Here is a 14,611-nt window from a genome sequence, read left to right on the forward strand (position 1 = left end):
TCGAGGAGTACACACACGCTGGCGAGTGAGCGGAGGAGGGGGCATGGCATGTTTGGGGTCATCAAGCATACGGTAGACGGCGTTCGGATTTGAGACGAATACCTGGGATTGGCGTATTTGGCATATTTGTCACCTGGAACTTCCGGCAGCTGGATTTCTTTCATAGCACCGTTGGATACTGGAATCGTGGCAATCCATGGAAAAAAACATATTCTTATAGTGGTGGTGGTTGGCTAATCGTTCAATATGTAGGCAGCCGCCGGGGGCCTGCAGAGAAGGCATGCTCACGCAATATAGTACCACTGAACGAGACCGTTGCAAAAGACGGCTCATTTCAAAAATGAAGACAGCAGACATTTTTTTTCAAGAATGAATGTATGGTGACGGCGGGTTCTTTGGCACCTTCAGCTATTGCAGGATATTTGTCTCTTTGGTTGAGCACGGTGGCCATGTTCGGACGTGATAATTATTACTGGGCACTAACAGAAGATCTGGAAGCCTGGAGAGTGGCGTTCTCCCCCGTCCCTTAAGGTAGGGATCCTGGAGCCAACGGCGCGGCCCCACTTTCCAGAATTTTGCGTCAGTCGTCCAGCATCGCGCCTGGAGCTCTCTCCACGCGCCTGGTCGATTTCCTTCCAACTCCTCCCAGCGCCTAATCTCAGAGCTCCCCGTCTGGAAGTTCCTGTCGTTTCCATGCTCTCTTTTCCCTTGCAATACCTTTCATTGCGATTTTAATTTCTACATTTTGCAGCAGTGTGTTCAACGACATTCTCACCCCCAATGTATTAGACTGCGTGCGATACCAAATAATCGATCCCAGCCGAGATGGAGAAGGACCTGCGTTTGCGCCTCGTGGTACGACGCCACGGCGTGCCCGACGTCAAGCTTCTCTGGAATGCGACCGTCAACGAGGACTTGACCATCTCGAGGCTTCTTGCTCAGGTCAACGAGGTCATCCCCTTGGAGAGCGGCGACTGGGGCCTCGAGGACTACGCCGCTGAGCTTAAGGATGCATCCGGCGACGCTTTCGAATGCGTCCACTACCACCTTGTCTCCAAGCTTTTCAAGGACGACGACCAAGTCCTGTAAGTCTGGCCTGCTCTCCCACCCTGTTTTTTCACCTGTACGGATCTAACAGCCCCCTAGTATTCGACCGCTCCTGACCGACGACCTCAAAAGACGACGACTCAGCGGCAGACACCAAATATCGGCTGACGGGAGACACCTCGTCGACGGCCTTGCCTTCGGACGTCCCTGGCTCAGAGCTCCCCGAGACCGCCCCGCCGTTACCCTTCCGCCTAGAAAAAAGGCCCGGATCGCCTACAGCAGCGACGACGAACATGATACCCCTTCCGAGAGCGACAAGGAGCTGCCGATGCTTGAATTTGCCTCCACGAGAGCACAGGAAGACCCTTCGAGTGTCAGACTGCGCGCGCGCTTCTACGACGCCGAATCAGACAGCAACCGGGAGGAAGATGACGAGGACTTTGAGCCGGCCTCCGACGGCGATGACGAGGACGCGGACCCCGAAGATGAAGACATGCAGGAAGAGCTGCGCCTCATCAGGGAAGACAATGCCGCCGTTCGAGAGGGTGATATCCTCGAGGAGCTGCGAAACATCCGAGACAAGAGGGTTTCGAGCGGGACGGGCAGCAGCCGCCGCTCATTGGAGGAATCCGATGACTCTCCAGTTCCTTCTGCCAGCAACGCATTGGTCAGGTCTGGAGGAAGATCATCCAGAGCCCATCTCGACCTCGACTCGCTCGATAAGATTGGGGCTTTGAGGATCGCGTTCCCGGGTGCTCCGATCTCTGCTATCGAGCAGGCCCTGTTGAAGTGTGCTAGAGATCCAGCAAACGCATACCGCAAGCTCCGCAAGACTTTTGTTGCCCGCCTCAATCTTCAACAGACACTGGACCGCCAAGCTAGAAGTCTGTCCAGCAGCCCTATCCGGCATACAAACTTGAAACCGGGAAGGGAACTTGTTCTGAGGGAGACGAGCCCATCTGAAAGAGCTTCACATGCTACGACTCGGGATTCAGACGACGATGACGAAGAGGTATCGACAATTGTCAAACGCAACACCCATGCCAATCACGGCCCAAGAAGAAGCGACGAAAGCTCGTTGTCGGACTCCGACTCAAGTTTCGAATCAAGCTCTGAGGAATCATCCGAGTCCGATCGACAAACGAACGAGCCTTCTGACGACGACTCGGGCGCCTCTTCTGATGATGACGGCTCAAGTGAGTCGGAGGACGGCGGTCCTGTGTTGGACGCAGAGAATTCCGGCCAGGAAATTTCAAGCTCAGATGACGATTCGGACTCGGATGACTCCGGCAGTGACGACTCCAGCGTTGTAGCGACCAAGGGACGCATATTGGCAAAGAACGCTGCCGCCTCCAATGCGTCATCCGACCTGTCATCTGAATCATCATCTTCGTCGGAAGACAGCAGCAGCGAAGACTCCAGTTCAGACTCTGAGCCGGAGGAAATTCCTACCAAGACCCTCAGCAATCAATACAAGAGCTTGGAGCCGCCAAAGGTCCCTCAAGCTGCTGCTGCCCCAGCCAGCCAGGCGCAACCTGTCCCTCCCGGTCAAGGATTGAGCAAAACACAGAAAAGGAATGCCAGGCGGAAACTTGCCAAGCAAATGACCGCACAGCCGCATCCTGCATCGGGTCAGCGCGACAGAGAGCCGTCTGGGTCCGCGGTCACAAAGATTGCAGATGATCAGGCTGCATTCCTGGCGAGAAAGCAAGCACTACTTGATGCCATCCTCTCCGAAACAACGTATGAGCCCGTAGGCCAAGAGAAGTCTCAAGGAGTGTCCGACTCGGCTCCTCAAGACATGGATGTCGACAGCACCCCTGATGCAATGGAAACTTCACAGAGCCCGGCCGCGCAAGGGGAGGATACAGCTGTCCAGCGTCGAATGAAGCCCAACGTTGGCGCTGCCCGTCGGATGCTCATGGGCTCATTGGGTCTGAAGAACCCCAAGACCAAAGCCGACGAAGACAAGATTAGGCAGGATCTGATGAAAGGTGTTCGCCCACACACCAATGCCCGTCTGACGGAGGCGGCCTCGCAGGCCGAAGAATCCGCTCAGGCCCAAGAATTGGTAGAGGAAGATCCTGAAGCCTGGCGCGAGAAAATCGCTTACCGAGCCGTAGAATGCTGCCACGAAGGTATCGAGCTCTCAGAGCCGCCATTTCCTTTTGTCCAGCGGTGGGACCCCCAACAGCAGGTGGAGGAATGGTTTGGTTCGAAGAATAAGCGCGGGGGGAAGCGTAAGCGCGTACAGCGCAATCAAGCTCAATATTATGAAGACGGAGACTCTCAGGCATCGAAGAAGCGCCGAGTAACCGGAGAAAGCGTCGGCGAGATATTTTCAGATGCACTTGAGTCTTTTTTGGAGGAGGGAGACACAACCCTCAACTATGATGATCCGCCTGACACACCACTTGTAGCCAAAGCTGGGGCTGGGGAAAGCCAGGCGACGGACATCGACGATCTCCCGTCGCTCCCGTCGGACCTAACCAGCCTTGCTGATCTTGGCCCGGGGGAGGCCAAGATAGGCATGGTCATCACCTGGAAACAGTTGCTCCTGTCGCCAGCAACCAACTGGCAGCCTGAGGTGGTCAACCTGACCGGCATACTCGTCAGAGTGCATGACGAGGATGCCTCTGATCTTGAATTTTTGCTAGCTCAGCGGGACCGAAACCTCGAGCACGCCGAGAAAAAGTACGACGAAGACACAGGAGAGAGAGTGTACGACCGCTTTGAAGCCCCCGACGACGACGAGGATGCGGACGACGAAGAACAAGACGAAGGATACCGCAGGCTGAACTACACGGAACTCATCGAGCCCAAGATCGTGCAACAGCCCTTTCAATCGGGAGACAAGGAAAAGGCTAGCGGCAATAAGGACTCGAGCGCCGCTCCGGCCGACAGCGTTGTTCACGAGACCGTTTACGACGGCCAAAGCGAGCCGTCTCAAGTCAATGGAGATGCTGCTAGCCAGTCCGAGGTGGGTGAAGATGGAAGTCAGTCAAAATTCGATGCAAAGGATAATCAAGCCATGACTAATGCGGATTTCGGACAGCCTCAAGTCGTCGCGGACAGTGACCCTCGACTTGATGCTGCTTCAGGACACGATGAACCCGACCCACATTCCGAGATAGAGGGTGACACTCCAGATGATCATGTCGATCAAGATACGCCGACCTCCCAACAGCACACTGACGCAAAGGACGCACAGCTTGTGTCAATGACAGAACAACCAGACTCGCATGATATGAGATCAAGCCCGGACGAAACTGCCCTCTCCATCTCTTCGGATCGCCGTCATGAGATCAGCATCATGATTGAGGAGGCTGGTTTTCGCAAGGATGTGTCACCCTCCATTATCCGTCGGAAGACTAGCAGTCCTTCCCGCCAACTACTTGAGATGTCAGAAGCCGCAAACACTTCTCGCGTCTTCTCAAAATCCCCTCTCTCTCAAGAGAGCATGATCAAGGACACCACACCAGTACCTGGCAAGAGTGACGACGCTGCTGGGGCGAGCGTTGACACATCTGCTGCGCCGCCCTCTTCTTTGAGCAGCGTCCACAGTGGTCGACAACCCGACGTGGACTTTGGGTTCGACATGGCAGGCGACGATCTGCCACGAATCAGCGATACCGGCGATGGCTCTCCGCTCCTAGGGGCCTCAACCCCGAAAGCTGAGTTGCAGACACCGACTGAGGCCAAGGAGCCCTCTGAGCCATCCTCCACGACATCTTTCCCGTCTCTGGAAGAGCTATTTCAAACCGCAACCTCGCAACGAGACACCCAAAGCCCTTCCAAGTCCCAGTTGTTATCAACAGTCGACTCACGCAAGTCGATTGTGCAGCGCGACGAGGAGTACGAAGCCGCAATGCGCAAGATTGATGAAGAGGAAGAGGAAGAGGATGATGGGGATAAAGATGAGGAGGACGAATCGCCGCAGGAACGTAAAATTACCCGAAAGAAACTCTTCGTCAGTTCAAGTCAGCCAACCCCGGCCTCCATATCCGAGTCGCCAGACATGCCCGATATTAAGCCGGTTGCAAAGTCGGCCCCCTCATCTTTCGCTGAGGCACAGGGTGTGGAGCCCCTACCGCGAACTCGTAAGCAGAAAGGTTCTCCCTTCGTGGTTCCTGTCGGCTCCAAGGTGATAGCGTTGTCCTCGAGCCCGTCTGTATCGCCCGACAGGGAGTTGAAGGAAGTCTATGCGGAAGACGACATTGATGACGACTATCAGGAGAACAGCAGTAGTCGGCCGCGTGGATCAGGTTCGGCAAAGAAAAACAAGACGTCCAAAGTTAACTCACGCGCCAAGAGCATGCCAGCGGCGCGAACGACAACAAGGTCAGCGAGTGCAAAAAGGTCCACTCCTCAGAGCTCGCAACCTGCCAAGCCTAGTGCGAAGGCAAGAGGGCAGCGCAAGTCATCGACAAGATTCTAGAGAAAGCTTTACTCTGGCCGGCGTTGAATGGTCAGTGCGCAGGGGCAAAAGTGTTGATTAGGATAATCAACTTGTATGATTAGCTTTATTTACTCCGGGGGGACTGAGTTAGGGCGTCAATACCCGTACCCGGCAGGGTACTTTGCATCAATTGAATGAAATCATGATGATCATCCTTGGGCGCGTTCATGCTCTTCATCAATGATCCAAGTTGAGAGGGTTGTCACGTCTACAAAAAACAAAAAAAACCTTGTTTCTTGATTCATTCCCCTCTTGTCTTTCATGTGTCATTTTTGCAGGGCTATAGTATAGGGATCTAACAATCAGTTTCGCTTACACGCCAACTGAGCATCAGTGTTTCTCAGAGTAATTCGGTCAAGTGCCGCCTAATTAACAATTAAGACGAGTATTCGGACTTGTCGGCCACACTTCGTTGGTGGCCGGCCGAATTTAGGGACCGAGAGACGGACGACGGAGCTACGATGCGACCGAGGCCCGATCCACATGGCGGCGGTTTTCTTTGAGTCTCCCGACGTACCTACCTAGTGTAAAGGTACCCTACCTTATTCAGGCTCGAAGCTAACACCGCGGCTTCTTTAAGCTCCCTTTAGGTTCATCTCTCCATCTCCTGCTGGATTTAAACAAGACTAGGTATCCCTGCCGCAGTAACATCCCGCCCCTCCCTCCACATTAGCCATCGCCTCACTGCTTACACAGCTCAAACCCTCTCCCCCCCCCCCCCCCCCCCCCCATTCGAATGCGTGTGCGTGCAACTGGCAGGGAAGGGGACAAGGAAGGCCTCTACCAATGCTCACAGTGCCAGCGCCGCTACCACCGGGCCGAGCACCTCGCGCGCCATGTCCGGTCGCACACGAAGCAGCGCCCCTACGCGTGCTGGTCATGCGACAAGTCCTTTGGGCGGCTGGACATCCTCAAGAGGCACGAGGCAACACATGGTGACGGGCCCGGGCCGCGGCCCAGGATTTTGCGGCCGCTGCACGGCGGCGCCGTCGACCGGGTCGGCCGGGCCTGCAGGCTTTGCGCGGCGACGAAGTCAAAGTGCTCCGAACAGAAGCCCTGTCATCGCTGTGTCGGCAAGGGCCTGCTCTGCGAGTATGCGACGGTGCTAGAGGATCCCGAATTGTTTGTCGGTGGGGCTCGTCATCAGCAGCAGGAGCGTCAAGATCAGATGAGAGTACCCGGAGCGTCTCCTTCGCCTGAGGAGGAGGCTGGTGGCCAGCGTACAACGCCGCCGACGAGTGTTACGCTGGACAGCCCTGGGTTATTGCGTCCTCATCCCAACCAGGCCCCTGAATATGCGCCTTCGCTGGTTCATACTTACCTCGACCCAGTAGAAGACACCCAGACGCCGGAGGGCTTCTTCGGGGCCGGGTGGGATTTTGCCATGGCGGATTACTCGTACCTCGAGACGCAATGCGACGAAATGGGGACAGACACCTTGAACCCGACGCCCGAGGAAGAGCCGCCGGGCGACCCCGGTACGTCTGCTGCGGGGGCAGAAGGCCGCGAGGCGCTGTCGGCGACGGGCTCGTGGGAGCCGCAGAGCACCGAGAACAACGAGATGGAGCGGTCGCACCTGGCCGCGAGCGAGGAGGGCCTCGGGGCGCCCGCGGCGAGCAGCAGGCCGCTTCTTCGCGCGCCGGCCCCGGCCATGTCGCTGCCGGCGGCCGCCCGGAACAGCATCGTCGGCATGATCCTGAACACGACGTCACGGGCCAAGGCCGCGCACGTGCTGGCGGCGTTCCCATCGGCCGGGGCGCTCAGCGCGCTCCTCGGTGTCTATGCCCGGGACTGGGAGGCGGCGAGGATCATCGACGTCGTGCACCTGCCGACGCTCCGGCTCGACCGCCAGCGCCCGGAGGTCCTGGGCGCGATGGTTGCCTTCGGGGCCGTCGGGGCCGGGTCGGCCGTGGCTCGCAAGTTTGGCTTTGCCTTGCAGGAGGTCGTGAGGGCATCTTCATTCCGAAACGCAAGTACCCCCTTCCCCTTACCTTTGGCTATTTGTTCTTTCCTTACAAGACTATACAATGCTGACAACCCCGTGACCAGTGGGAAGAGAACAATGCCGACATGCGCGACATCGGCCTCGCCCAAAGCTTCTTCCTCCAGCAGCACATGGCCTTCTTCAGCGGCGTGAGGCGCAAGGTTGCGCTGGCAGAGGCCTGCTCCAGCTGCATGCAGGTCCTCGCCAAGAACGGCGGCCTCCTGCAGGGCGCCATGGAGGACGACGACCCCGGGCTTGGCGGCCTCTCGGGCATGGGCGGCCAGTCCCTAGAGGCGGCCTGGCTCCGGTGGTCCGTCCGCGAATCCCAAAGGCGTCTGGTGTACGCCGCGTACATCATGGACGCCCACGTGTCCATGTCGCACGGCTCGCAGGCCACGCTGTCGTACGCCGACATGAAGGTTCCGTTCCCCGCGCCGCGGGCGCTCTGGAAAGCGGAAACGGCGGCACGGTGGCGGGAGGAGATGCTGCTCCTGCTGCAGAGCACGCCGAACACCCCCGGCCAGCCCCTTTGTCTCGGGGACCTCATGGCCGATCCGACGCTGGCGGCCACACACCACGCCGCCGCCTTCGACGCGGACTTTGTCGCCTCTGGCTTCCTCGCCGGCCTCTGGGCCCTCGTCAAGGAGTGCCATCAGCTCGGCGCCATCGGCAGCCAGCCCGGCGGCGCCTGGAGCGCTATGATCCTCTCGTCGCGGCGCGTCGAGCTGTGCTCGATGCTCAGGCTCTTCTCCTCCCAGGCTGCGAGGCTCGGGAACCGCCCCGAAACGGAGCTGCTGTCCGAGGTCCTTCTTATGCACATCCTCGCGCCCCCCGGCGGCCCCGCGCTGCGCGAGATACCGCTGCCGCCGCTGCCGGCGTACGGATCCGGGTCGCTCACGAGTGCGGAGTACTGCACCGCTCTGTGGCACGCGGGTCGTGCGGTCCGCGCGGCGGTACGGTGCCAGGCGGGGGTTCTGCGCGATGTCTACGCCACCGCCCTGTTCCACGCCGCCGTGCTCCTCTGGTGGCACGGCGTCGCGTCGTCGTCGCAAAAGATGGGGCGGGGACAGGATCATCCGGCTGCGGTCTACGGCGCCGACTACTGCGTTCTGGACGGCGACGAGGCGCACGAGCATCAGGTGCTGGGAGGCCGGGCTCGTCTCGCGCTGCTCGGGTCGCGGTTGGAGCCGACGCCGCTCGAGAACCCGGCGGCCGTGATGGAGTGCGTAAAGGGGGTTGTTGAGTATAATTGGAGGGGCCAGCAGATGCCGCCGGGCGCGGAAGAAATCTGCCGTGTCCTTGATAATATTGGCAAAGCCGCTTGTAGCTACGGCTTTGAACCCGGGCTGTGAAGTCTAATGACCCCAAACGATGGCCCCAAACACTTCGGCTTTCTGCAGATATATACTATTAATAAGATCGCCTCTTTGATTCTACCGCTTGGTGATTTGTGTGCATACCTGAAGTTTCGTTGGTAGTAGGGGGGTGGGTCGCTTGTGGGATAAACATGGACTTATGATATCGAACACTTGCTCCGCGTACCCGGACCCATGACATGGTTTCACCAGCAATAACTACAGTTAGTTGGTGCAGCCGGCGCAACGGGAACCCGGGTGCATTACGACGCCGGGTGGGAGGCGGGCCCGGGAAGTGTGGTGCGGCGGGGCCGGTCCCCTTTCCTGGCGTTTTTAGCGCCGGCTCGGCTCTCCACCGCCGGGTGCCTCCACCTCGAGGCACAAGGTCAAGCCTATCCCGACTTACAAATCCCGGAAGCTCCCCCGGTCTACATGGCTTATAAAGTCAATCTCATCTGAGTTTTAGCATAAACCGCCAGATTTGACTTTTCGTTCTAAGAAACGGCCGGCAAGCTTGGCTCTGGATTCCGATACGCCACACTACCCTGCTAGCGACAAGCATGGCCGTTGAACAGAACGCCACGGAGGACGCCAACCGCCTCCCGCCTCGGGGGGCCCTGGCGCCCAAGAGCGGCAGCCAGAAGCTCAAAGTCGGCATCGTCGGCGCCGGTATCGGTGGTCTGATGGCGGCCGTCGCCTTGTTGGAGGGTGGCCACGACGTCGAGGTAAGCAGCAGAGAGCCGCCGATGCCCCTTTCCGGCAATCATTGGGGGATTTTATGGATTGCTGATTTTTTGAGGGTGCCAGATGTTTGAGAAATCCCGCTTCAAGAGCGAGGTTGGGGCCGCCATTTCGACGCCGCCCAACTTCTCCCGCGTTCTGGCATATTTCGGTTTTGATTTTGAGCGGGCCAGGGCGACGACCGCGGAGAATGCAAGTCGTCCCCTTTCTTTCCTCCTTCACAGACCACTGGCCTTGCTTGACCATGCTTGCTAGAACGACGCACGTTTACACTGCGTGGTATTCCAAGATACCGTCAATTAACAGTGTTTCCCTCAGTCCATATTCTACGAAGACCCTGACAACTTGGACAAGAAGCGGGTGGTCACATGCTCCGATTTCAAATCCAAATACGGAGCCCCTTATTGCTTCTTTCACCGCGTGGACTTGCACAGTGAGCTGAAGAGACTAGCCGTGGATCCAACGGACGCACGACCCGGGGCTGCCCGCCTCCACCTAGGCACGTCTGTATCCGGAATTGACCAAGACGGAACGATTCACTTTGAGGACGGCACGAGCGTCCAGAAGGACGTTGTGGTTGCGTCCGACGGTATACGGGTGAGTAACAAGAGGCCGCCGCCGGCACAGTTTGCAGTGGACAGCCTCTGACCCCGCCAGTCTTCTTTTCTCTCTACCGTTGTGGGAAGTGATGTCCCCGCCCAGCATACCATGTCAATACTTCGCCTGATGATCCCCGTGGAGGATCTGCGATCCGACCCCGAGACTACCGCACTCTTTGAGGACGGCTTGACGTCAATCCGAATCTCACATAGTACGAACAAGAGTGCCATTCTTTACGGCTGCCGAGGGTAAGTGTCTCGCTGGGCTTCCCTTTTGAGAATGCTAAAGCTGACACTGGAGCAAAATAGGGGCTCTCTTCAAAATGTTGGAATCATTTACGCCCCTGAACTGTCCACGGATGCCGACGGTACGTTTGAGCCCTGTTCTATGATATTTTCCGTTTTTCCTTCTCTTTACCATTGCATCACTGACCTTGGATGGTCTAGGAAACGATATTTCCGCAAGGGAGGACTTTGTCCACAAGGTTGTCGAGGGGTTCCCCAAGGCAATTCAATCTGTTTGCCTGTGAGTTGAGGAATAGTATCGAGCCGTCAAATCTGGTGTCAACTAACCTTACTCTATTTCAGTCAAGCAAAGAGTGTCGGACAGTGGAACCTCATGACACGGAAACCGCTCGAAAGACTCGCCCGAGGCAGAGTCGTGCTCATGGGAGACGCTGCCCATCCCATGCTTCCAGGTCAGTGGCTCCGAGGGAGAACCGTCATTTTTTGGGGGACATCCAGTGGTTGACAGTGAACATGTAGTGCAAGCCCAAGGGGCGGCCATGGCCGTGGAAGATGCAGCGGCACTCGGCGTGCTGCTGTCCAACGTGGCCTCGAAAGACGACGTCTCGGCTCGGCTGGAGTTGTTCAACGAACTCCGCGTGAAGCGTGTCGCGGCGACGCAAACCATTTCATCGATGCACAAATGGGACCCGTCGCGGATTTCCGACGAGCAGTCCCGGTATTTTGATGGCAGGATCCCGCGTAAGTAATTATTTGGGCCTTCTATCACGCTGAGGTATTCAGGTTCTAATTCTGCCACTGTAGAGAACAGCGGTGACTTGGAGAGGTACAGCTGTGCCAACAATGTCATCCGCGATGCCTTTAGCCTTTTAGAAAAGCATTGTCAATACTAGTCTCTTTACGAGCGAGTATTAGGTGTGGTTGAGCCAGCAACTTGTCATGTAAAGTACTCTCGAGTAATAATGCCTAGATGGATCGGAGATAGTGTTGTCTTTAAACCTTGGCTTAACGATGCCGATAGTGTTTGTGTATTTGTTACCCAATTGTAGCCCCTTGGTGATTCAAGACGCTCTGAAATGAAACGGTCCTAAACAGGTAGTCTCCGGTGAAAGCCTTTTTGTATCTCACTGTGATGCTTTGCCCTACAACCTTACCTGCTATTTCTCGGCGAATGGGATCATAACCAATGTTGTAACTATCAATCTCACATTCAAGAACACCTGGTTCTTATTGGGGCATGATTATGGAATGCTTCTCAAACACCGATTTGCTCCATAATCCGTCCAATACTATGAGCCTGTAATATTGGAAATACACAACTCATACTCGAGTACATGGGTAACATTAATAACACGGATTATTGAACGCATAACATATGGGCACACCTCGGCGATTCCCTGTGTGCGTTACTAACACCGGAAATTGCAAAAAGACAAATACAGACAAGCACGATACATGAGCCCTATTGACTCCATCCAAATGGGGCTTCCCGATGATGTTTCGGCTTGGCGTATGGCGTTTGGTGCGGAGCAACGCCAAGGCGCCGGGTTTTACGATCAAAGATGCAGATGTTGCCATATCCCCAACCCCCGATTGACCAATGATGCCGGCCGGGTCGAAATTAAGGTCCATAATCTCTCTACAGCATCGGCACTTTGCAGGAACTCACTGCATGGGATTAAGCTATCCTGTGACGTTGTCGGGCCTCTACCGGTCCTGAACCTGGAAAGGTTTCTCGGTCCTCGCTTTCGCTCCCGCTGCCCGCCCCCCCGCGCAGGGAGCAAGCGACACCTGCCTCGTACGGCAATAAGCTACCCGCCAAGATGTTGCAATGCCATGCCCGGGGAGACATGCCACGGCGCGATGATTGACGCGATGGCAGGGACGGCTCGCACCATCATCCTTCTTGGGGCGATGCCGCCGTGATCTTCGAGGGTCGCAATCCGTGGCCGAGCCCGACTCACTCTTGCGCGCGAATTGCGACTGATTGCGAGAGGTTTCTTCCCGGGCGCGCGCTGATAAATAGCCTCCCGCGCGATCACCACCAGCCAGTTCGAGATGGCAAGCCGAGTCTCATTGCTGGTTTCATCCCGTCGTGACGGCGCCGACTGAGTCCAAGTAATCAGCTCCTCACCCCCCGATCACGGTCACCCACCTCCTCTTGCCCCGTACCGAAATGCGTGTCTACGAGAGTCTGGCCGTCGGCCTGCTCCAGGCCGGTCTCGCCTCGGCGCAGACAAAGTACGCCGACAACCAGGTCCCCGTGTCCAGGGACAGCGAGCTTGTTTCCAAGCTCTTCCCCGATGTCGACGTCGAGCTCCTGTCGCCGGCCTTTGCGAACCCCGAGACCGTGCCCGGCGGATGGAGCAACGGCACGGCGGGACCTACCGACCAGGATACCTTGGGTGAGTAGATACGACCCTGCCGGGGAGGCCGGGGAATCCCAGCCAACCCTCCCGGAAGAGGGAACCTTGGCTGACATGCACCGCCCGTCCAGAATCCTTCCTCAGCAACCTGGCCGACAACCACGGCTGGCTGACCTACCACCAGCCGTCCTTCACGTCGGAGGACGGGCGCTCGATCCCCTACGTCAACCTCTCGACCTCGTCGTCGACGCAGTCCTCCTCCGACAGCGGGAAGCTGCGCATCTGGCTCCAGGGCGGCGTCCACGGCAACGAGCCCGCGGGCGACCAGGCGATCCTCGCCCTGCTGGGCAAGTTCGCGTCCAACGAGACGTGGACGCTCTCGGTCCTCGCAAAGGCCGACATCCTCGTGCTCCCGCGCTACAACCCGGACGGCGTGGCCTACTTCCAGCGCGAGCTCGCGTCCAACTACGACCCGAACCGCGACCACGCGCTGCTCCAGCGCCGGCAGACGCGGGACGTCAAGCGGCTGCTGGCCGCCTACGACCCGCACGTCTTCCTCGACGCGCACGAGTACACGGCGAGCCAGCAGCTCGGCGCCAGCCGGCAGTGGGTCAAGGCGCAGGACGTGCAGGTCTCGCACGTCAAGAACCCCAACATCCACGCCGACATCCGCGCGCTGGGCGAGGACCTGTTCACGAGGGCCATCCAGGACCGCGTGCGCGCCCACGGGCTGCGGACGAGCGCCTACTTCACGGCGTCGGGCGGCACCGACCTGCCCGTGCTCACGGAGCCCAGCTCCGTCAGCCGCGCCGGCCACAACTCGGCCGGCCTGCTCCAGGCCGTGTCCTTCCTCACCGAGACGCGCGGCATCCGGCTCGCGGACCAGCACTTCCAGCGCCGCGTCGCCGCGGGCCTGATCGCGGCCGAGACGCTCGTGCAGACGGCCGTCGACAACGCCGAGACGGTCTACTCCACCATCGAGAACGCGCGCAGGGCCTTCGCCGAGGGCACCGACGACATCGTCGTCGTGGACCACGCGCGCGTGACGGACGCGACGTGGGACTTCATCGACGCGCGCAACGGCACCGTCGTCCGCGTGCCCGTGCAGTTCCGCAACAGCACGCCGACGGCCGTGGACCTCGCGCGCGCGCGGCCCGAGGCGTACGTGTTCCCGCGCGCGTGGGCCGACGTCGCCGAGCGGCTCGAGGTGCTCGGCGTCGAGGTCGAGACGCTCGCCGACGACTTCGCCGGCGAGGCCGAGGTGCTCACCGTCGAGACGCTGTCGCTCGCGGCCGGCAAGTACGAGGGCGTCGTCGAGGCCACGCTCACCACGTCGGCGAGCCGCCGCGCCGTCCGCGTGCCCCGCGGCGGGTTCCGCGTCAGCACGAGGCAGAAGAACGCCGCCTTCGCCTTCGTGACGCTCGAGCCCGAGAACAACGCCAGCTTCGCCCGCTACAACGTCATCGACCTGGAGGTCGGCGACGAGTACCCCGTGTACCGGGTCCTTGCGCAATAGGAAGGCGACCGGCTCGGGACCCCGGGGGCGCTGCGGGGGTCGGCCTCCCGGCACTGGTGGGCCCGAGTCGGCGGCGATGCACGGTTGGTGCGGCAGTATTAGTGGCCGAGGGGGGTACCTTACCCCGAGAACGCAAGGGCCCTGGCAGTAGGTATAGAAGGGAATATCAGCAGGTTCATCTCAAAACTAAAATACCTATAAAGTTGCCCATTGCTGCATTAGTTCGATTGTTCATGTCTCCAAGTCGCGCAGTCTGTTCCAATGAAAGAGCCTAAGCATACAGATAATCCTTTGGCAG

General features: G+C 58.5%; 3 protein-coding genes across 3 annotated transcripts; all 3 read left to right on the plus strand.

Moving 5' to 3' along the window:
* Positions 1-825: 825 nt before the first annotated feature.
* EsH8_V_000143 (uncharacterized protein) lies at positions 826-4,125 on the plus strand (the record flags this gene model as incomplete). Its single annotated transcript, XM_083272659.1, has 3 exons — positions 826-1,085; positions 1,147-4,043; positions 4,103-4,125. 3 exons carry the CDS (start codon positions 826-828, stop codon positions 4,123-4,125), a joined length of 3,180 nt encoding a protein of 1,059 aa, XP_083125374.1.
* A 2,117-nt stretch (positions 4,126-6,242) lies between these two features.
* Positions 6,243-8,842, plus strand: EsH8_V_000144 (uncharacterized protein; the record flags this gene model as incomplete). Its single annotated transcript, XM_083272660.1, has 2 exons — positions 6,243-7,451; positions 7,556-8,842. 2 exons carry the CDS (start codon positions 6,243-6,245, stop codon positions 8,840-8,842), a joined length of 2,496 nt encoding a protein of 831 aa, XP_083125375.1.
* Positions 8,843-9,405: 563 nt separating this feature from the next.
* EsH8_V_000145 (uncharacterized protein) lies at positions 9,406-14,313 on the plus strand (the record flags this gene model as incomplete). Its single annotated transcript, XM_083272661.1, has 9 exons — positions 9,406-9,570; positions 9,905-10,183; positions 10,244-10,434; positions 10,495-10,553; positions 10,633-10,711; positions 10,774-10,883; positions 10,951-11,172; positions 12,558-12,836; positions 12,929-14,313. 9 exons carry the CDS (start codon positions 9,406-9,408, stop codon positions 14,311-14,313), a joined length of 2,769 nt encoding a protein of 922 aa, XP_083125376.1.
* Between the last annotated feature and the right edge of the window lie 298 nt (positions 14,314-14,611).

Source organism: Colletotrichum jinshuiense, chromosome 5 (assembly GCF_051148585.1).
Source record: "Colletotrichum jinshuiense chromosome 5, complete sequence".
In the NCBI taxonomy this organism is placed as follows: domain Eukaryota; kingdom Fungi; phylum Ascomycota; class Sordariomycetes; order Glomerellales; family Glomerellaceae; genus Colletotrichum; species Colletotrichum jinshuiense.